This window comes from Protomyctophum bolini, assembly GCF_963924005.1.
Source record: "Protomyctophum bolini genome assembly, chromosome: 6".
Classification (NCBI taxonomy): Eukaryota; Metazoa; Chordata; class Actinopteri; order Myctophiformes; family Myctophidae; genus Protomyctophum; species Protomyctophum bolini.
Window position 1 is genome coordinate 10,706,939 of NC_137867.1, and position 23,760 is coordinate 10,730,698.

General features: G+C 43.3%; 1 protein-coding gene across 1 annotated transcript in view; it reads right to left on the reverse strand.

The window, feature by feature from the left end:
- Window positions 1-23,760, reverse strand: part of LOC308316741 (GDNF family receptor alpha-2-like) — a 172,504-nt gene that overhangs the window by 115,967 nt on the left and 32,777 nt on the right. Inside the window, exon 3 of the mRNA XM_080765492.1 lies at window positions 9,490-9,576. Within this exon, the coding sequence (XP_080621618.1) occupies window positions 9,490-9,576 (87 nt within the window). The remainder of the gene's footprint in view (window positions 1-9,489; window positions 9,577-23,760) is intronic.

The following is a 23,760-nucleotide window of genomic DNA, read 5'->3' on the forward strand; positions in this document are numbered from 1 at the left end:
TATCTCTCTTTTGTCTCTCTATCTCTCCCCCCCCCCCCCCCCCCCCTCTTAATCTCTCTGTCTCTCCCTCTTTGTGGTGATGTGTGACAGCCATTGATTGTATAATGGGCAGGTGCTAATAATGACAATGCCTGTTGTGGTTTTAATATCTGCTGGCGCTGGTGGAATCGCTGCAACAGGATGCAAAATGGTTTGCTACTCCATCCATTGATTGACAAGCATGTACACACACACACACACACACACAGGCCGCCAGCCCGTATGCAAACACACACAAAACATATTGTACTACACTTGTGGGGACATTTGGCACTCACAACTATAATAAATACAAGCACACGCACGCACGCACGCACACACGCACTCGTGCACGCGAGAGAGAGACCTCAGTTGCTCAGGTATGTAATAGTAATTGTTATGAGGGGCCAACGTGAAAAATGTCTAACATGCTGAGCACGACTGTAGCACCAGCGCTCCCCTGTTCCCCCGGCCTTAGAAATAGCTTTCTGCACTTAATTGGATGGTGGGCTTCGCTGAGAGGAGAGGTGAGAGGCTTAGAGCAGGGAGTTAGAAGGTCTAACTAACGCACATCAAACTCTACTCCTATGGGGGACCTCCGCCATGCAGTTAAGACCCAGGGATGGAAAGTAACTGAGTACATATCGTTGCTTGTTGGGCAGAAACCTCGTATCTCCATATATATTTTTTATTTATTTTACTTTTTGTGGGGGGTTTTTTCTCGTAAAAGAGCGCCACAGCGCCACTACGATCGTGCTCCAGTGTCACGCGAAAGCAGCCACAGTAGGAGATGCGCTTCACGCCGCGAGTCGGGGCTTGCGGATCAATTACATTCAATGCTGAAACGTAACGGTTTTCGGACATGAGGTTTCCACCCGACAGAGGCGATTTACTCGCTATAACTGTAACTTCCTCGGTGCGCGCAGCTAGAACGTCTAGTTAACGCATATCAAACTCTACTCCTGAGGGGGGACCCCTGTGTGTTTACATAACAAAGCAATATGTTTTTTTTTTACCCATCATTTCCCTCTATAGCAGCCGTCATCAACCACAGGAGTGGGATGGAGCTGCTATACGTAGTTCTCTTGACTGTTTGTTTCGGTAGACCAAAAACGTCCCCGTCTTTTCCTAATACGTGTTAACTACTTCAATACAAGCCATGCGTTTAAAACCCAGGGAATTTGAAATAGTCTCTCCGCCATCGCTTCCAGTCGTCCCGGGTCTTTAAACATCTCTCATCATTTAGATGAGAGAGTTGCATCATTGAGGGGGCAGGAACTGAGCGCTCGAGTGCTAGTCAAGCAGAGCTGGAGTGTGACAAGTGGTTGTTTTAAATACATTGTTTTTATCGAGAGAGCGAGAGTAAATATCATCAATTTTAGGTACTGTATTTATGCAAGATGACTGTTAACAAGGTATATCCGAAAATAACCTGCGACATGTCATCTTTCATTCGTATATGCATTAATTGTCATTCATGCCTTGTCTACTCGACTTCTTCATAGATTCCAGTGCATTCCGTCAACTCCCAGTCCAGGGCTTAGTCACACTTCGGCTCCCCATCTGTAATGCTCCCCACAGCCGCCTGCAGGGGCCGCCATTAGACCGGCCCCAAGAACTCTGTCGTAATTCAATGGCTCTGTATATCTGGCCAGTGCAACGTTAATGTGGGATGTCCTTGTATAGTCGGTTGCTCGTGTGTTGGTTCCCACAGCACCAACTCGCTGGCAGGCAGTTCTTGACGTCTTCGACAGTGTCCCGCTTGTCTCATTCTCCTGGCTGCTGTCATTCCCCTGGCTGCTATTTTATTTTAAAAAAAAATTGTTCACCCTTGGTATACCGTCAGCCCACCATCCTTCACTAGAGTGTGGTAGACGGGCCCTATAGCATGCTATGCAGCCAGCCCACCATCCTTCACTAGAGTGTGGTTGACGGGCCCTATAGCATGCTATGCAGCCAGCCCACCATCCTTCACTAGAGTGTGGTTGACGGGCCCTATAGCATGCTATGCAGCCAGCTCACAATCCTTCACTAGAGTGTGGTAGACGGGCCCTATAGCATGCTATGCAGCCAGCTCACAATCCTTCACTAGAGTGTGGTAGACGGGCCCTATAGCATGCTATGCAGCCAGCCCACCATCCTTCACTAGAGTGTGGTAGACGGGCCCTATAGCATGCTATGCAGCCAGCCCACCATCCTTCACTAGAGTGTGGTAGACGGGCCCTATAGCATGCTATGCAGCCAGCCCACCATCCTTCACTAGAGTGTGGCACAATATTGATTGGAGTAGAGCGTAGTAGTGAGGCATATTGACTCGTGTGCATAAACTCTGCCTCGGAGCAAGGCACAACAGCAAACCGCCGCTGTCAGGCAGAAGCCTTGTATACATTTACAAGGAAAAGGAGAATAACCTGTGTTCCAATGGGACACTCTTTGCAAATCATTCAAAAATAGTACAAAATAGCTACAGTATAGCCGATCTACAAGGGATACAAGCCTAGTTACAATGGATACAAGCCTATAGTTACAACAAGGGATACAAGCCTACTGTAGTTACAAGGGATACAAGCCTATAGTTACAATGGATACAAGCCTAGTTACAACAAGGGACACAAGCCTACTGTAGTTACAAGGGATACAAGCCTAGAAAGGGATACAAGCCTACTGTAGTTACAAGGGATACAAGCCTGTAGCTACAGGGGATACAAGCCTATAGCTACAGGGGATACAAGCCTACTGTAGTTACAAGGGATACAAGCCTAGCTACAGGGGATACAAGCCTAGCAAGGGATACAAGCCTATAGTTACAGGGGATACAAGCCTAGCAAGGGATACAAGCCTAGCAAGGGATACAAGCCTAGCTACAGGGGATCCTGTAGGTTCACACTCTAGTCTATAACATATGACTGATTCCTCACCCAGGAATCAGTCCAGCTCCTAATCCAGTCTTGTCAAAACTTGACTATTGTAACTCCCTCCTTACTGGCCGGCATGTGCACTTAAGCCTCTCCAACTGATCCAAAATGCCGCAGCTCGCTTGGTCTTCAACCAGCCAACATTCTCACATGTCTCCCCCTGATCCGCTCCCTGCACTGGCTCCCACGGTCGCTGCCCGCACAGAATACAAAACTCTGATGCTGACATTCAAAGCAACCAAAGGTATGGCTCCCCCATATCTTGCAAGCATGATTGAACCCTACAAACCCTCCCGCTCACTCAGATCAGCCAACGCAGGAAAGCTGGAAGTAGGCCTACCCTGACTAAAAACGCCGGGACAATTAAGCTCCACACGTCCCAAAATCTTCTCCCTTCTGATATGTTCTAGTTACGTTCTTAGCTTACGCATGTTTCATGATAAATGCATTTTTGTGATGTATTCCCATGCCTTTTTGTTCTTGCTTAATGTAAATCGCTCTGGATTAAGAGCGTCTGCTAAATGCCTAAATTGTAAATTGTAAGGGACACAGCCTATAGTTACAGTACAAGGGATACAAGCCTAGCTACCAGGGATACAAGGGCTACTGACTCGTGCGGAAACTCATCCTTGGGCGGAAACATTACAAATAAAAGAACCATTGTGTTCCACTGGGTCCAATAATTATTAGTTATTATTATGAGTTAGTCTGACTGACATCCCGTTAGTTCGACTATGTGGCCGGTTAAGACTTTGCGTGCAGTTAGAGGGTCAGCGTTGGGGTTTGGTGAGAGGGGCTCTATGGTCGGACAATTGGGTAGTCGGACAAATGCTACGCGACCGTTATTATTTAGTCACAAGTACTTACAGCCTCACACACCTCGTTCATCAAGTGTAAAATAGCCGATCAGCAAATTTCGCTACTTTAGCGGGACACTCTTGTATGACAAAATAGGGCATTAATTGAGAGAGAGAGAGAGAGAGAGAGAGAACATAAAACATTGAAATATGGAGATACAAAGTTACCTCTGAGTAAACACGTAACAACATCCACACTGAGTATACATTTCTGAGTATTGATTTTCTTCCCCTTTCCTTTGCCATATAGTTCCACCTCTTATCTCTCCCTTAGACCGTGTACACACTTCAAATATATAATGAAGACTATTTTTCAATTCTCCATCTTTTGTCTTCTTGCGGAATATACGTCATACCCTCCTGTCCTCATCAACCGTGGCAGAATATGCAGTCTCTCTCAGTCTCTCAGCCAGGGAAGTAACTATAAGTATACTAACAAAGTACTGTACTTGAAGGTATAAGGCAGTGGTTTTCAAAAACCACTGCCTTGTCAAGGACCTACCCCCAAATGTATATTGAAGGCGAGACAAGACAACAGTATAGGGGTGGCCACCTCATACCGTTGTTTTAAATTGTGTTACATAGCTCTATATTCTGATAGGAATCATTGTTATTCTAGAACTGGAACGCAATCACATTGAAGCTGATAGATAAGCACCCTCTCCTGATTGGCTGAAATTGGCAATCCACCTGAGCATTATTAAAGCTTACTAATCAGAAGCTTTGACCTTTTAACAAAAAAACATTTAGTTTTAGCCCAAAAATATCACTTACCCTACCATTAAGAAGAATAATTTATTTTCTTAGGTATATATTTATAATACGTTTTACTTAAAAAAAATTGTTCGACTACAATAATAATAATTATTATTATTATTATATTTTAATTTTTATCCCACGATTACTACAATTATTTGACAGGTTTAGTTACAAGTATACTTTTCGGATTGTGATTCATTATTACAAAACATTAACCAATTAATTAAGGCCTGTTTTACTGGAATTGGCTGTTCGAAAATATCATTGTACAAGTCAGGGAGCTTTTAGACATTTTTTACAGCACTTTTGAAAAAACTACTTTTACTCATGGTATGGTTTTAAGCATATTTTGATGCCAATACTTTTACTCAGGTAAAATATTGAATACAGGGGTAGTAGAATAATTATGTCTACATTGTGGTATTTTCTGTAAGCTACTTTAAATCTGAGTACTTCTTCCACCATCGTTTGATTATGATTACTTCCAACTGTGGTTTGGCAATCGAAGTGAGAGGTATTCGCCACAGAACAAGTGTGTGATTATTTATCTGTTTTCTCCGCGGTTTTATGCCCAGCACCACAATCAATTAATCTGTCGTCAGAAATGATGAATAACGAGGAACGCTCCGGGGGGGGGGGGGGGGGGGGGGGTAAATAGATTTCGGAGAACAAATCCGATATTTCACCTCAGAGAGAAGAGAGGAAGCAACTGCAAAAGCAAAGATGGATACAGTAATGAGTCCCCTGTTACGTATGTCTGTGTGTACAGGGGCGGCCTTAGCAATCTGGAGGCCCGTTTCAAGACCAAATATGAGGCCTCCATAGGCTACCTATGACATATTATTCTGTTGATACAGGCGTATTGATACAAATAGTTTTGACTGTTCAATATTGTCCGCAGCCATTACTTAGTCTCGACAATTACAGTACACAGCAACAACACCTCTCCTCATCCTGTCACAATAAAGTGTCTCCCCTCTACCTCAATGGCGCACATTTTAGGAAAATAAGTGTAACTTAATTGTGGGAGAGAGTAGAGCATGAATGATAAGTAATCACCGACCTGGCTGGATAAATATCACTATATGATAAAGTGTCAAAATGTTTAGTGCCGCTGTCAAAACATGACACAGTGAGAGTTGAAGATTCTAACTATTGGAACAAGAAAGCCACAGTTTTGAAGGAAGTGCATGGGTCCTAGACAAGGCTTGACGCTTAGCTCATGGATGCATGCATGATAGACAGACTATCCGTTTTTATCCTGCTGTTCTATCATGGGATATTCGATGCAGGGCAAGATGCTCGATTGTGAATTAAATTGTAACATTCTCCTTGGCTTTGACTATACTTCAGACAGAACATCTGACACACAGCTACAGTAGACTATTAATTTACTAAGCTGGTAACTTAGTCACACAATGGATATGGACCACTGATATTTATACAGCCAGGTCGGTGATTACTTATCATTCATGCTGTGCAACACATGCTTTTGTAAGCGACGCAGGATTGTTTTGATCGATAATAATCCGTCATGTGCGTGTGCGAGTGCACTCTTTCTTTGTCCGTGCAGGCGTGCACAGTGTTTCTCCCACGTTTGGTTAAAAGTTGGCGTTCGAACTTTACAAATAAGTTTAGTATTCAACGTGTCGGGGACGGTATCATGAACTCGTATGACTGACTCACATCTAAAAGAGACCCTCAGAATCAATCACTAAATATGAACCAGATTTCAAAACGCTTGCAGATAAAGTGCAGACACAGCAGCATTAAAGGTGGGCTGACCCTGAGAGTATGTCACCATATCTGTGCAAATATATATGGTCATGTTATGCCTATGTCATTTGATAAGTATAAGTATTTATTCTAATTTAAGCTTTAGTCTTTGTGTGGATGTGTGCGCATACATTGAGCCTGTCAGAAATAGCAAAGAAAAGCGTTTTTTTCTAACGCGTTTTAGTGGTAGATCTTGGCTTACAATTGGGAATAAAATGGGCTCTTGGGCTTGAAAAGGTTGGTTACCACTGGTGTAGGCTATAGCTATTGTACTGTATATCCTGACATGCTCATTCTATTACCACTGTATTATACGCTGCACTTGGACAACAGCACATGGCTGCATCTGCGATTGTTATGCTATTTTAGAGCAAAACCATCAAAATTGTCATCTCTGTCAGTCCTCATGTTACTTTTCAGGATTCAATTTCAAAAATAGCAAAAAGTAGCTAATCTACAAGCTCCAGAATAGAAGTAAAGGAGGTAGAGGTTTCTGCCCGACAGCAACGATATCGGCCATCATTTGACTTTTTTTGACGCCATCGGTATCGACAGTTGTGCAGCCGATGTGCAACAATTTTGGTCACTTCACATGGTGTTGTCGCTATCTTGGGCCGGTATTTTCATCATAGGCGACAAGTCTTCCAGAGAGTTTTGTTTTATTGATTAAAATGGCATTTGTCCTTTTTGAGAGAATGTCGATAGTTTCAAGTAGACTCCAGAAGTGCTTTTAAAGTGGCGCTTTTAAAGCCTTTAAATCAGAAGAGGCATGCCGTTTGTAAATATTTATCCTCAAAAAACTACACAGTAACCGAAGGCCTGTGCCTTTATTTTATACATATATATTTTTTTTCTCAGACGTTCCCACCACTCCCATTCACCAATATCAAAGAAGTGTATTTTCAAAAAACAAAAACAGACCCAGTGATACACGGTTGACTTGGAACGCTAAGGGGATTATGCAGAAAGCGTGGATATCTCCAGTCCCTCCCAGATATAAAACCAAGCCAGATACATCAAGCCAAATCGCAAGAAACAGGACAACTCGCTGTCTTCCGTGTGTAAATTGCTTTTGGCAAAAGAGGGAAGAAAAATAATACAAAAAAAAGAGAAAAGAAACAAGGTGAGGGGGAGGGTGGAATATCCACGGGCGATTTATGTCGGTACAGGATGAAAGGGAAACGATTGCATTTTCAAGTGACTGTACCCCGCCTGTAGCGCTATGGCAACAGACAGGATCCATTGCTGGGTCGGCTCTCACCTATTTTCTACGGCCCAGCTGCAGCCTCTTTCCTCATTGCATTAGCCATGTCGCCGTCTTTCCGTCTTATCATCAGTTGTGGACACTCGGTAACAACGTGCAGTACTTTCCTTGAGTACTGCGGTACTTAAAGGACAACTTCACCCATGTTCAACCTATCTTCATATATAACAGGTCCTCTATAATGCTCATGATAGAATGCTAAAGACAGACAGACAGACAGACAGACAGACAGACAGACAGACAGACAGACAGACAGACAGACAGACAGACAGACAGACCCCTGCTCTAGACACAGAATGGGGCTATGTATCTTTTAATTCGCATTAATGAGGAGCAATTATATAGGAAGATAGGCTGAAAATGGGTGAAGAATATTCTTGGTTTTTTTTTGGTATATTTTTTGTTTTTTGTTGTGTTATTGTGTGTAAAGGTGCTCTATAAATGTAAGAATTGCGACCATGAGTGTCATCTACTCTACACTTGTATTGGGCATATGTATACATTGCCCACAATCCCATCTACAAGTCAAGGACCCCCACATTAATGAGTATGGCCACGGAGCCCTTCTGACACTAATTTGTTCCAGGGACGTTCGATGTTTTCAGAACACATCTGCAAATTTCAACTATAGCTGATGTACAGTTCGAGTCGTAAACTCCTTCTGCTGGGGACCCCCTGGAACCCCCCCAGGGACCCCACTCTGGCCCCGTATAGCACTGACATTGGACAGGATCCATCGCTGGGTCCATTCCCACCCATCTTCTTTTCACGGCCAGCCGTCCCCTATACTCTCCCCACCGCATTAGCCATTGTAGCTGCGTCTTATGATAAGCCCTGCATTGATTAGCAATGCCCTTACGGTAATAAGCAGTAAATTAAACAGTGAGCCGTAGTTGCCCCTCGCTGAGAGCTCGGCTGTTTAATTAGTAAGCCAAATAGGAAATCAAACTGAAAGCAAAATCAATACGCGGGAAATATATGTTGGCTAGGTATAGGGGGGGGGGGGGGGAGAATACACAATGAAATCTGCAGTGTTAATTCAACTCAGAAGGAGTGTACCAAATGTAATGGAATGGACCCGCGAGAGGGTCGATTTGAACTCCTCCGAGTCCAATTAACGCTGAGGATTTTTTTTTACTGTGTGTATATAGATGCTATACTTCAAACGGCTGTGGCAGTGCCGGTCTCTCTAAAAAGCACCAGCACCGGCCCCAGTTAAATAAGTTGTCTTCAACAGGCTCTTCGAACGCATTTATGAATCCCAGGAGAGTCGCTCTGTCTCTGACCCCTGTCGGAGCGGCGTGAAAAACATGTTGTTTTTTTCCAACATGTACTGTGCGCTATACATCTGTATTCCACTCACATGACGAAGTACTGGGGGCACATTATAGATCAAAGTAACGGTGGATACAAAGTGCTCAACTCCCGGCGCTTGAGTCAAGGTATAAGATACTGCCTGGGTCAATTATGACTCAACTACAAGCAAACGTTGCTCTGTCAGATTTGTACTTGTGCTAAACTTATTGGTTCTCAAACTTCTTCATGTCAACTCAAGGACCCCCAAAATGATGTATTTGGGTGCACACAGACCCAACATCTCCAAACATATTGTGTGCAAGGGATATATTCAAAGATCTGCACAAATGTTCACACTTTTTCACAAATGGCAGATCTACAAGCTCCTAGCACGGTGTGACTATACACTTTCAAATAGTATAGGCCCTATATTTGAAATGCCCTATATTAGAAATGCATGGTATACCTTCCTAGAATGTAGTCAAATGTACAATATTTGTCATAGTCATATAGTCATAGGTGTTACACAAATACAAATTACTCAAGTAAAGTTCAGAATACTAAATGAAGACAGGGGGTGGGGGTGGGGGGGGGGGGTTGTTACCTGATATGATGGAGGCCAGGCGGAAGGCGTCTGGATGACGCACCGGAGCCACAGGTTCATACGGAGAGGTCTCGTAGAATTCTCCACCTGCGAAAACAGTATAGAAGACACACACGTCTGTAACACTGCCATATGTTGGGCGGACAACCTGAACGCAGCGGTTAATAATTCATAATGTGCTTTCTTCCCCTTTCTAGAAAGTCAAAAGTAACGATATTGGTCTTTGAAATGCAGTGCAGTCAAGGTATCCAAAAATAACAGTACGGAATCCTCCATTGTAAACGTAAAAGTTATATAAACTTCAGTCAAAAGTCTCTCTCTCTCTCTCTCAGTCCCACATGCGGTATGTTTATTTTATTATTGAATGATGTCTAACAAGTGGAAAAGTATAGTTAAAAATAGTGGGATTTAACCCAAACCCATTAAGGACGGGAACCCCTTTTTGTAACCATATGCCTTTCAGGACGGTGGTTACTATATACCGTATATACAGTAACAACATGCGTGTTTTTGTCATTTTTCAATAAATAAGTTTTCAGAAAACTTGGATCAGCATTTAGAAGGCATTATTAGAACACCTTTTTTGTTGTTTTTATTCTTTCTACTGTAATTTGCCGCGAACATTTTTTTTTATTGTAATGATTTGTCACCATCCGAGTTGGCTTTGTTCGAGGCTTTAAATAAATACTTTTTGAAACATCTATGGGAAAAATTAATTGGAAATTCTCTGCGACTGCGACGCTCTATAGGATGGTTATACATGTAGTGGACAGATGTCATATACATGTGCAAATGTGCAATGACAGAAATGCATGGTACTTTAAGTACACTTTCGAGGTACAGTACAGGTACAGTAGGCTAATACAGTAGTATGTCCATATACTAAATCTCAGAGGCAAATCGTTTTATTCAACTAACAAGTAACTACAATTTCAGTTTTTCTAATGAGATACTTTGCCGATTTAGATTATTAATGCAAAACATGTGCGCCGCCCTCGTTATGCAGAGAGAATAATTTGGCGGTGAGCATAAACGCCTTCCCTTCATCAAGACTCTGGAGACGTTCTCTCTTTGTCCACAGGTTTATTGAGAAATAGAAGGGTAAAACTGAAAGCAGACAAAAGCATAAACAAAACTATGCTTACTGTAGTGTAAACTGCATATACATTGCATGTATAAACTGTAGACTGCATGTATAAAAATTGCATGTACTGGTAATTAAATCACAAATGTAACTAACATGTATCCATTACACAAATTCTATAATTACATTCAAGGCTTCTGTACTAATGTGAGAGTTACAGTACAAAACACAAAAGTGTCCCATTCCATTGGCATTTAACACTATTGTTGCACAACAAATTGAATTGTACAAGCATGAGGCCTTTCTGCATCAGTAGGCCTACAACCAACTCAGATAGGTAAAGGGAATCAACTTCACAAAAACAGAAAATAATTATAATAACTTCACCACTTTTCAACCTATCTTCATATAATAGGTCCTCACTAATAATGATGAAAAAATGGCCCAATGGAAAGACGGTTTCTAAACTGCCCACAGCCCTCCTATGAGACACAGACTGAGTAGGATTTTTTTTTGCCATTTTAACATGATTATTAGTGAGGACCTATTATAATGAAGATAGGTTGAAAAGTGGTGAAGTGGTCCTTTAACTACAAAGATTCATCAGGTGAAAAGATCACAATACATACCAACGATGCTACGACTAGGAGAACATATGAGCAGATGTTTGCGGATACAGAAAAACAGCAGCCTTGTGCCATGAATTGTTTGCAATGGAAACTAGTGCACTTCCTGAAAGAAGTCACATGACCTGTCACATGACAAACTGAAACCCAACTTCCTGTATTTCCTAAAGAGATACTACCTTCCACAAGAAAACAATGGATTCACATATTTTCAAAATAAAACACAAAACATGAAATAACAACCGCAACAGAACAACATGCATTAACAAATCAAATCCTATAGGATCCTATTTGAGAATAAATTAGCTATTGCTACTTTTATTCATGTAAAAATAAATCTTCCAATTATTCCATGCATGTACAGTACAGTGACTGGCTCTCCCGAAACCAGGTGTCAAAGATATGTTTATTTTGGAGCTCTTCCTCTGATTCTCTCTATTTTCTTCTTCTTCTCTTTTTTCATCTTCTATTTATAAGTCCATAATTAGCTATTGGAATACACTCCTGGCTCGTGTTAAGAGCAGCAGTTCCCGGAGAAGCTTCACAGCCAAAGTGTTAAAATATGGCTTGAGGCAAAACAAACATATCATCACTAATAATGTGTCTGGATCACGTTTGGTTGTACTGTACAGCTTAATGCACAATGTTAATGCATTACACCGTATGCATATGCCCTTCTACACTTTGATATCCCCCAGTGTCTACTGCATATTATAGAGTATACCTTCTGTATAATATTAGTAGTATTACTGTGGACTTTGCAGATTGGAGCCCATATGTATTCATTGTATCCTGCCAAGTAACTGCAGATGGAAGTGTGCAGAAGAAAAATCTGGTATAACACTGCAGTCATATAGTAATTTTCTACTGTATATGTTCCCTTACTGATGAATAAATAACTAAGCCTGCCCCTTGGCCGCAGGTCTTCACCAGAATGGGTGGCATACCCAGGGCTGTGCCAGTTCTGCACCACAAATATGAAGCCAACCAAATGTATCCAATTTACAGGTAAGCAGTATATTGGAATATTTGATTTGATTTATTTAACACAACCTAAAAACAAAACAATACAAAATGAAACACTGAATATAAAAGGGAAAGTGCCAGGAGGAGGCAAGAAGACCGAAGGGCTTATGCAAAGCCTATATATACCTATGTAATACACAATCAAAAATATAAACAGAACATGATTTTTAAACAACAATATACAGAATCAATGTATATGGAATTTACAAATATAGCATGATTACAGTATAACAAAACTACAACATGACTGAAATACTTGATTACCTATGAAATGCTCCTTGGCATTTAAGAAAAGGTCGAGAATCACAGATGTATTATAGATGTAGCTACAGTAGCTTCAAAGTTTGGAACACATGTTCAGAAGGTAATCATAATGACTTCCTCCACGCTCAGCGTTAGCTCTATCCCTCGGAGGATTGCTTGGCCTTTACAGGCTCTACAAGTTTGAGTAACGCGGAGACGAGGAGGAGGCCAGCATGAGGAATGCTAATAAATGTGATCATCATATCGTCACACCACGAGTTTGCTTTTGGATGCGCAGCGTGTCCAACTTTTTAAATGACTAATTTACTTTTGGATACACGGAACACTCCCAGGCCAAGTTCCTCCCCAAAATGGCCTCCGTTCAAGGCCACAAATATATCTCAGTCAGAAAAGTATGTATACTGTGTATATCATCTGCCAGTATAACAGGCCACGTGTCGTTGCTGTTGGACGGAAACCTCATATCTCCACATTTCAACTTCTATGTATTGGTAAGTTAAATGAAATGTAGGCCTATGGGTTTTTGACGTGTGAGGTTTCCACGCGACAGTGACAATATGTACATTATCGTCGATGACAGGCAGAAACCTTGTATCTCCAGGTTTCAGCTTATTTCGTATGTTTACAAGACCCCATTTCGTTGAAACACGAGTCGTGAAAATCGCCGTGATACACAACCTTTTGGAACAGGATTGAAAGTAACAGTGTACATGTCCGTGGGTAACTAAGCTTGTGACTAAATGATACATTGGATCCATTTGTAACACTTATATAAGTAACACTTTTATTTTATTTTATTTTATTTTATAACTATTTTTTTTATATGAGGTTTCTAGCCGACAGCAACGTAGGCTGTCGCTATGTATGTTACATAGCGTACACTATTACATTATGACATTATGACATAATGACATAATTAACATAACGTTCCGCAGTGTCTGATCAACAGCTGTCCACCGCTGAAAGGCTCCGGCACAGAGCGCTCCAGCGAGGAGCTCATTTAGCTAAATGCAAAACAGCCTGTTCATCCTGCATGGTCACTCATTTCCTCTTGGAGAGACCATTTGCTTCCTGGCAGTGAAAGTGCTGTAATTTTTAGAGCAGTGTGTGTGTGTGTGTGTGTGTGTGTGTGTGTGTGTGTGTGTGTGTGTGTGTGTGTGTGTGTGTGTGTGTGTGTGTGCATGCGTGTATGTGTGTATTTTTTGTATATATTTTGTATGTGTGTGTGTATGTGTGTATTTGTGTGTGTGTGCGCGCGTGTGTGCAGATACTTGTCAGGGCCAAATGTCCCCACAAGTATAGCTATACCGGTAGTAGAATTTGAGAAACAGACATTGTAAGGGCAATTTTCTTGGATCTCGCATGTTTTATAGTTTATTTGGGGGAGTTGGTACAATTAGGAAAACGATTCAGGTTAGGCTTATACTAACGTCACGCGCGTGTGTGTGTGTGTGTGTGTGTGTGTGTGTGTGTGTGTGTGTGTGTGTGTGTGTGTGTGTGTGTGTGTGTGTGTGTGTGTGTGTGTGTGTGTGTGCGCGCGCGTGCGTGGTTGTGTCCAGGACACAGAAGCAAAATACAACACATCCACATCACTAGACTAAACACTGAATTGCAACAGCCGGCTTGGTTGTAAAAATAAATAAAGGGGGGGGGGGGGGGGGGGGAGTAGGAAGATTTTCAAATTAGCACTCAACTGAGTGCGTCTTTCCCATGTGTCTGCTCTGCTTCTCTGCAGGCCCCTAATCCCACATTTAAAATTCATAGGCATTCGGTTGTGATTGAGACCAAGCCTCCGGTGTGTAATAGCTTTGCATTCTGATCCGGGGAAAAAAAAGCACACACACACACACACACACACACACAAGCACAGCCTGCCAAGACAACATGGTGGGACGGGGCAGACCTGGAGCGGAGCTGGAGCACCAAACGGAAATCCCCCAAAAATCCTTCAGCTTATAGACACACTATGTGCAGTGCTCCGCTGGACAACCAATCACTAGATCAAATCAATAGTTATACACCACGCCCCCTTTCAGAACGACAAGTGGCCCAGGAAATGATTCTCCGTTCATTTTCTCCATAGGCTTTTCAAAAAGTATTTATTTAAAGACGGTTGGTTATAAGCCGCGGACAAAGCCAACTCGGATCGTCACAAATCATGACAATCAAATAATTTGAAAGAAGAAAATAAAGGTTTTTCTTCTTACTACTTACTTGATCGGCCCAAAACATTGTAATTATTGTCATGATTTGTCACGATCCGAGTAGGCTTTGTCCGCGGCGTAACCGTCTTTAAATAAATACTTTTTTGAAAAGCCTGTGGAGAAAATGAATGGAGAATCATTTCCTGGGCCACTCGTCGTTCTGAAAGGGGGCGGGACTCCAACGCTCTATATAGGACTCCCCTAACTCCTGCAGTGCTCGTTATGCTAGGGTGGGATGGCAATCGTATCCACCTTCTACCTGCCCACCTCGTCACCGTGAGCCTATCGTCGATCAGAGAGCCAGCCTGTGGAAGACTACTTAAGCGCAAGCTGTGATGTGAGCTCATTGGCATTGTGTCTCCGTCTGTCATACGGTGCACACCTTGTCCAGGGGAGCTGTGAAGCTATACACCTTTGTAAAATGGATACACTAGGGTCTCTACAGGTGTGGAGCGCCCTGAGTGTTTATCAATCCTGCCTGTTGTGTTGTTTGATGTTACAAGTAACTATGTTTATGTTGATCTAAGTGGTAAGGTATCACTTAAAGGAGTATGGGTACTTGCTTTTTGTAACAGTCATTCTTTTGTTAAGCAGTAGTTAGTTAGAGTAGAGAGTTCATGTAGTTTAATCCTTTGTAACCCTTCTTTTCCTTTTGTCGGTTAGGTTTAGATAAGAGGGTTCATTTGGTTCATTTAGAGTAGGTATAGTCTTTTTTGCTTGTTTCTTTGTGTTGCCCCATATAGCCGGTTTTTCATATTGTATTGTATTTAACCTTATTTTACAGTGAATAAATGACAGTTCACTTGCCAGCCGAACCGGAATAAACAGTGGAGTGTTGGGTTTTCAAACGCAGATGCTTTAAATACTACTAATTTAAAAGTAGGCGTCATGGCCTGCCAGATCACAGGCACAGATCCTTGTTGCCACTCGACACGGAACGCTATACTTTAGAAAATGAAGGCCGATTGGAATGTTTTCCTTGACTGCATGGACATGATCCAGCACAACACAATGGACTGATATATTCGCATGGTAAGAGACACTTTTCTATAGATGTGATTGATCACTGAAACTTAAATAAAATTTAAAAAGCCATTAATTCATTTGATGTTTATAGAGCATGTTTTAGTGAATTCCAAGTAGGCTACCGACACCATTCGTTTCAGTGGTGGTTATGCTTGTGCAACTTGACACTGCAATAAAGTCTAAAGAGATAAGGATATTCTGACTATAAACCACTTGAACCCCAGGTCCCCAGCATGAACCAAAAATCTCCAAACTCGCTCACGCGCTGTGAGCTCATGGTAGCCCTGGCCTGGACTGAAGTGTTTAACGCACATTCTCCAGTTACAGTCCTTACGGCGGCTTACGCCTACACAAATGTTCCGATTACAAATATAAAGTGCTCACCCCAGGGCCATGGATGTTACAATTCTGCTAGTGCGGGAATAAGTACCGGTATCTTCCGTATTGTTCAATAAAAAGCAATGTTTTTGTTTTTTTTACTGAAATTTTTATCCCACGATTTTTGTAACCCAGTTTTCTTTTCACCCAGTGCCAATTATCTAATGTAATCCTGGGCGCTACACTTCCTCTGCCAACCTGGGGGGGCAGCGGACTGACCTCATGCCTCCTTCTATGCATGAGGAGTCCAAGCTGCTGCTGGCCAGGGGGAGGTAGTTTTAGAGACCAGGATTAATAAAAAGCAATGTTTAATCCGTTTCTGGCCATGCGCTTTCAACTATGCGCCCCTATCGGTCCGTGCATTATAACTGTAATAAAATGGCCACTGATCGAAATTAAAACGCTTTTGAATGACCAATGCGGAAGACACGGGTACTTTTACCCACCCGAGGAGGATTGTAACATCCGTGGCTCTGGGGCGAGAACTTTATATTTGAAATCTGAACATGTATGTAGATGTTATAACGTTCTAAATGGGAGAAGTGCATAAAAACAGGTTGAAGCCATGACGGACTAGCGCCATGTGAACCATGGCTAAATCGTCTCATATACGTAATAATAAGTCAACTTTCCGAGGGCGAGTGTTCCAGATGTCCTTCTGATGCATTTTTCTTGGATGTCAATATTTCTATCATCCAACAAATCGCTCTGAAAGTGATCCAAAGGATCGTACGCTATTATAACTCTATGGGGAAGACCATGTTGTGTATACGCCCCAGGTGCATCCATGCAATGTTTTTTTTAGTTATAGTTACGGATAACTTATTTGCTTGGTGGAACCATGTGGAAACTTGTTCCAAACCTTCATTGGCCTCAGATACAGTATGAGGGAATGAAAGTCTGCGTGTGTTATAAGCTGGTGTCATCAGCAAAAAGTATGGGAAACAGCATGGAGCAAACAGAAAATAAATCATTAATATAGATAAGAAATAACAAAGGACCCAAAATCGACCCCTGAGGGACTCAGGTCCAGAAATATACCCAAGGCAAACACATTCTTTACTTATCTCTGGATGTGCAAAATTGTGCATGTATAATAATATAAATATTATAATATAAAGTTGTAATAAAGCCGTGTGAGATGAATGTTTCTTTTTTAAACTGCACTGGTGTTCATAAAGGATTTTCTGATTTTCTAGATGTGAATAAATATACATTTATATACTAGTTTCTCCAAGAATCTTTGAAAAACATGGCAAAAATATGATATTGGGCAATAGTTTGTAAAACAACCAGGGTCCCCAGATTTAAAAAGAGGAATTATTTTAGCAACTTTCATACCCGAGGGAACTATACCATATTTCCATAGATGTATATGTGTTAGTGGTGTTACAATGTCAGAGCTAATCTCTTTGACTAAACAAGCTGATTTCATCCTACTAAAATATGCTGTGCACACGGCCCCTTAGAATAGACACACATTTCACTGTCACTTTTAGTTTTTGAGGTCAGCTATTATTTCTAGTACCTCGGAAACACTAGGTGGCATAAACGGTCTAACAGCAGGAAAACAACCAGACATTCAATGTCCATATTTATATTCATATATAGGCCTATTATATTCAAAAACAACAAAAGCAGCAAGTCTACAAACTCAAAATGTGTCGCTTCAAGCTTTTAGCTTCCATATCTGCTACTTTTCATACTTTTGTGTGACGTATGTAGCTAGTGTGATTAAGTAGGGCATTCATTTATGAAAAAAACACACAAAGTTTAAATATGGATATAGGAGGTTTCTGCCCGACAGCAACAATATTCAAGTCAGTAACTGGTTGCCTACAGCTGGCCTGCAGGGCACTGTGCCATGGATTAGTAGTCTATAGAAATGCACCATTTACCATTTATGACTGTCCTGTGAGTGTGAATACTAATTCACTAAAATTACATGATTGTTGGTGACAAAAAAAGAAAAGAAAAAAGAACACTGCCATGGCGTCCTTCAACAGCTGTCATTGTGTGCAAAAAATATAACACTTCTCATCCTAGCAGTATGCAAGATTAGCTACAGACAGACAGACAAGAGACAGACAAGATTTATACTTATACTACTGATTTACACGTAGACGTATGTATGTATGATAATATCTGCTGAGCCCCTTGGATGGTGTATAGGGTTGGGTGGGGAGCTGGTGTGGAGAGCCATGCATTGGAATGATGTTTAATCGCTCACAATTACTGAGCTATCCTGACCAGTCGACGTGCATTGATAGTGTACTGTATGGATATGGACGTTATAATACTCTTCCATTACACACTGTACAAGAAATAATGGAGAAAACCAAGACAAAAGGAGTGTGTGTGTGTGTGTGTGTGTGTGTGTGTGTGTGTGTGTGTGTGTGTGTGTGTGTGTGTGTGTGGATGGATGGATGGATGGATGGGTAATGGCATGGTAATTGTCTTGTCTTAGGATCTTGTCGACAGTCGAAGGCTGATTATGATAATGGAATGGTAATGTCATTTTTGTTTTCTTTGAGCCATTATCTGCACTCCCTCACAACAGGTATGCTGTGTGGGTTTCTGTGTAACATAATTGCAGGCTAACAGTGGTGCATTGTATTGCACGGTATTGTATGGTATCGCATTGTATTGCATGTGGTACAGGCTGAAAGCCTGCATGTGTTTAAACGTCTTGCTCAACATAACTACTGTCCCCCACTATTGACAATCATAACAATGTGAAATGGCTCAGCTGGCTCATTCTCTGAAAGACGATATTGACAGCCCGCACAGCACAGCAGTGTGTGTGTGTGTGTGTGTGTGTGTGTGTGTGTGTGTGTGTGTGTGTGTGTGTGTGTGTGTGTGTGTGTGTGTGTGTGTGTGTGTGTGTGTGTGCGTGCATGCGTGCAGTACAGATGTACCATGCACATGTCATGTTTTTTTTTTAATTTACAGTCAGGGCTTCTCACATTGGGAGCCTTGATGCAAGTCCAGGGGTGCCTCAGAATGCTTTGATATATTTGGAATTTATCAACGTCACTTGCATATATTGCAAGTTCTTTTTTCAGCCAACATTACACAAAGTCACACAAGTGTCTAAAATGCCTTGTGCCAGTTTCTAGTAAACACGCACACCCTAACGTTACACTTGAACAAATCGCGCATTTTCTCAAGTTTAGCATAGCCCAGCATAACCAGCATCTTTCTCAGCATTCAGCATCACCAGCATTATCAGCTCAGCTTGGCAGCCCTGCCCAAACCTGAACTTTTTCAATATTCACGCCTAGTTCATCAGCCCAGAATGGCCTCTCTGCCCAACGTCTACCACTCAGACTACGAGGGTCCAACCACCGGCCCCGTCGCCGGCGCCAGCGAACCCAACGCCGCCGCAGAGCACAGACCCGCTACTCACCAGGACGCCGATCCAGACGCCGTGCCCGACACTCAACCGGACCAGCAGGGCTCCAGGTCAGCAGCCGAAGCACCTCCTCGTCCCGCCGCGTTCGACTTTAACCGGACTCCCCGGGAGTTTCGCGAGGGTCCACGTCCCTCCCCAGCCGGACAGCAGAACCATCCTGCCGCCTCCCCGCGCAGCTCCAACAACTCCGCACCAACCATCGCGTCGGACTGGACCGTCGTCGGACTACAACGAGCGCTCATCGCCAAAGGCATCCCTTTCAGCAGGTCCGCCAGGAAACTCAGCTTGTTCACTCTGCTCACGACCACCCGCATCGCACAACAATCCAACAGCACCACAACAACAACAACAACACCAGCCTCGCCAGCCAGCGCGGGTCTGTCGCACCGTCGTGACGTCATGCGTCGTCCTCCCGGCCCAGGAGAAGCCCAGCAGGCGCCCGTTCGGCCGAGAGGTGGCGTTGTAACGCGGCAGGCGGCTCTGCCACGTCGCGGAAAAAGGAATGTTGCCACGCAGCGTCCCGCGGCCACCGTGACTTCTGAGAGGCGTTCTTTTTCTCCAGACGTCCACCCTCTCCACCCAGGGCCGGATTTAGCAAACAGGGGGCTGTAAGCAAACCTTTTTTTAGGGGCCCCCTCATTGCCACGCCGGGGGGGGTCCGGGGGGGCGCTAGCCCCTCCCCGGGTCCAGAAAAATCTGTAAATTTGCCATGAAAATGCTTCAATCCGGTGCACTTTGAGATCAAAATTTTGATCTAGTAGATCTGCTATTTTTGCTCTTTTTTAAATTGAAATTCTGAATTATTTTTAGCTATTTCTGAATTGAAATCTTGAAAAGTTAATGTTTTATTTAATTTCAAATACTTTTATTTATTTTCAATTCCATCTTCAATATCATCATTATCACTGTTACTAGTAATAATATTAACAGCCCTAGTTGCAGCAGCAGCCTCACTGGTACTAGCCGATGGTACCCCCAGTAGTACCATCATCATCATCATCATCATCATCATCATCATCATCATCATCATCGTCTTCATCATCATCATCATCACTGATGCAGTGATGCTAGCAGCCCTAGTAGCAGCAAACTCACTTGTAGTCAATCGACTAGTAGTTGCAGCCTCAGAACCAACCTCATTGTTATTGTTAGTGTCTACATTAGCCTCCTGGTGCAACACTTCCTCTTGCTCTCTCTCCTCTAAAAATTGGGTTGGGTTCTTCTGCTGGCTTGAAATAACTTGTTAGCTTGGGTAAAGAAGCCCGGAGCATTTCAGCTTTTTTCTTTTTCTTGTCTTTTTGAGATCCACTGGGGTAAACTCGTTTCATGATTGGTGTTGCTCTTAGTTGCACTCTGACTCACTCATTCAACTAAACTAGTACAAACGCAAATGAACAACAAACTGATGCAGCAGAAAATGCAACCAGAGAACATATGCATGACACACTCACTGAACACCTTATTGGTAGAGGAAGCCTATTTGTTGTAATTTCAATTGGTATTAATACCCAAACAATCATTTTCGACAGGAGAATGATCTGCAATTTACGTCACTGAAAACTTTCATATTAAATTAATTTACTCACCTAGAGTTTAAATCGTAAAATGGAGGATCATGTAAGAACACACTTTTGTTATTGAAGAGCAGGGTAAATATGACGTTTTGCGCCAAGGTCCTATTCCTTTCCTGACAGTCTAGGCTGTATGATTGTTGTTGTTTTGTTTTGCAACATTATTTCCACGTTGAAACGGCCGGGTTTGAGGCGCAGTATAGGGGGACAAAGACCAACAGGGGAGCCCACGACGGGACGGAAGGCCGCGACCGGGCGTCGCTTAACGGGGGAGGATCATGAAGAAGGGACGCCGAGGAAGCGACGCCATGGGCCGGGGGGGGCCCCCCTAACCGAACGCAATAGGCGAACGACTGCGAGTCTGCGAGTCAACTGCGAGTCTGCGACGGAACGGGCTGGCGGGGCTGCGATATTAAACATTTTTCAGGGAGAACTCTCGGGGCCTCTAGCCGTCGGGGCTCTACGCAGCTGCGTAGTTTGCGTAGCGGTAAAAACCGCCCCTGTCTCCACCCCCACCCCCCCACCGAAAGAGCTCCAGCCACCTCAGCCCTCTCTACCCACACGGCTAGTATTTTCCATCCACCACACACCTCCACATTACAAAATCCACCCGCTTCTATCCCCTATGCCCCACCCGTTCCTCCCCCCCATTTCCAGCAGGCCGCAGCACCCCACCTCTACCCCCCCCCACCCCACCTCCTCCCCCTTCCTGTACAATTTCCAAGCTCCATCTCCCCTAGGTTTCCCCACAGCCACCCTAGGTTTTCCCCCAGCAGCACCCAGCGCCCCACACAGTAACATGTCTTCTCTCCCCCCCCACCCAGTGTTCCCCAACCACCCCCCCCCTTCCTTCTCCCTCTTCACAGCCACGCCAGCACCCATCCCGCCATCAGCCATCGCCCTCAACGCCCCCATGGTCCCCTCACATCTCCGATAGCAGATTCTCCAAGGTATGGACATTGACCTCTCATCCCTCATACGCCCCTCCGCTAGCACAGCCCAACACCGGTCAGTAGACCTCGGAGGAGTCTCCATCACACTCCGTGACCTCACCCCTTCCACTTCCTCCGTCCTCACACCCACTGAATTCGTCCTCGCCTTCTCCATTTTCCGGGATATTATATGCACCTCCTTCCCTTCCCGCCGCCAAGAATTGGATGACCACCTGTACCTGTGCATGGACCTATGCACGCGCCTCCAAATGCATCAATAAACCATCAATTTGTGCGTCCTTGATATGGAAAACGTTTTTAGAACCACTGGTTAAAACTGGGAGTCCTTGAAATTAAAAGTTAGAGAAGCACTGACTTAGAGAGTATATAGATCGTAGAGAACAGAACTTATTGTCTGTCCATGGACAGAAAATTGTGTGTATCTGGCTTCAAGCCACATTCAACACAAAATTACAAGTATATAAAAGCAATTACACAACTAGGGACTTTGCGAGGTTGGTTCCACTAGGAATGACGGATCTTTTTTTGTACAAATAGAGCTCTTTAATGTAGCTATAGTTCACTTTACTCTAGCACAGCTGCATTCCACCATCGGTATAATCACTTTAAAAAGAAAAGGGGAAAAAAGTGTAATTCTTGTGCTGCAGTAGGCGGAGCACAATTTACAAGTTGTAAGTTGTGCTCTACCACTCCCCCCCCCCCCCCCCCCCCCACCCCCCCCCCCCCCCCTTCTCCAATGCAATTATTTAGGCACAAGTGGTAAAGCAAGTAGTAGTTTGCAAGACACCACATAATGGAATTATGATGTTGATGCATATCTATCATGATAGGTGACAACATATATATTTACAACCACATAAGCTTGAGAGGAATCCAAATGGAACAGTGAGGTTACAGGGAGTATAGACCTAAAGAAGGTCTGATGCTCTGATGAAGGCTGCATAGCCGAAACGCGTAAGCGTTCCTTTTTGCATGTGTGCCAATAAAGAAATGGAAATGTGAGTACTTTTTGTCCACCGCTTGTTTAATTTTTGGATGGGCTACCTTTTTGGATTTTTTTTTAATTCCTATTTTTTTTTAATGTATACTGGATTTAGGTTTGGCACTCCACTGAAAACCATTGCTGATGTGCAACCTCTTTTTCTCATTTAATTGACCTAAAGAAGGTGTCAGACAGACATCCGGCCTCCTACTGACTCACTGAGCCACACCATACGAACATGAACATAAATGCTAGATCTCTTTTCTCCCCATCCTTGATCGTCCTGCATTCAGTCTGTTGCCTGGCTGCCGACTGGACTGCACCACTTTGCTTAAAAACCTCGGTTAAATTGTGCTATAATGCCGAGTCTTTGAGCCGCCGGTAATAGCGCTAATGGTGACCAGTTAATTGTGGCTTCCAACGGTAAAATGGCAGTCCGAATTCAATGTGTCAATGCAGCCCGTCCTTGATGGATAATGGCATGGTTTCTGCTCTGAATGGGGCCTGTCGCTGCGCGAGCGGCGAGCGCTTTGAATCTATAAAAGAAGTAATTACTAGGGATGAAACATAGGGCCCTGGCTGCACTCACAGGGATATTGTATAGGTGGCTGATGTGGCTCTCATTTCCATTGTGCCGGCGGTGGGTCTCTTGTGGATTACGGCCTGGCCGGCAGGTTTCTTTTTTTTGTGTGTGTGTGTGTGTGTGTCAGAATTGGCCGTTTTAAAACGATAAGTTCCCACA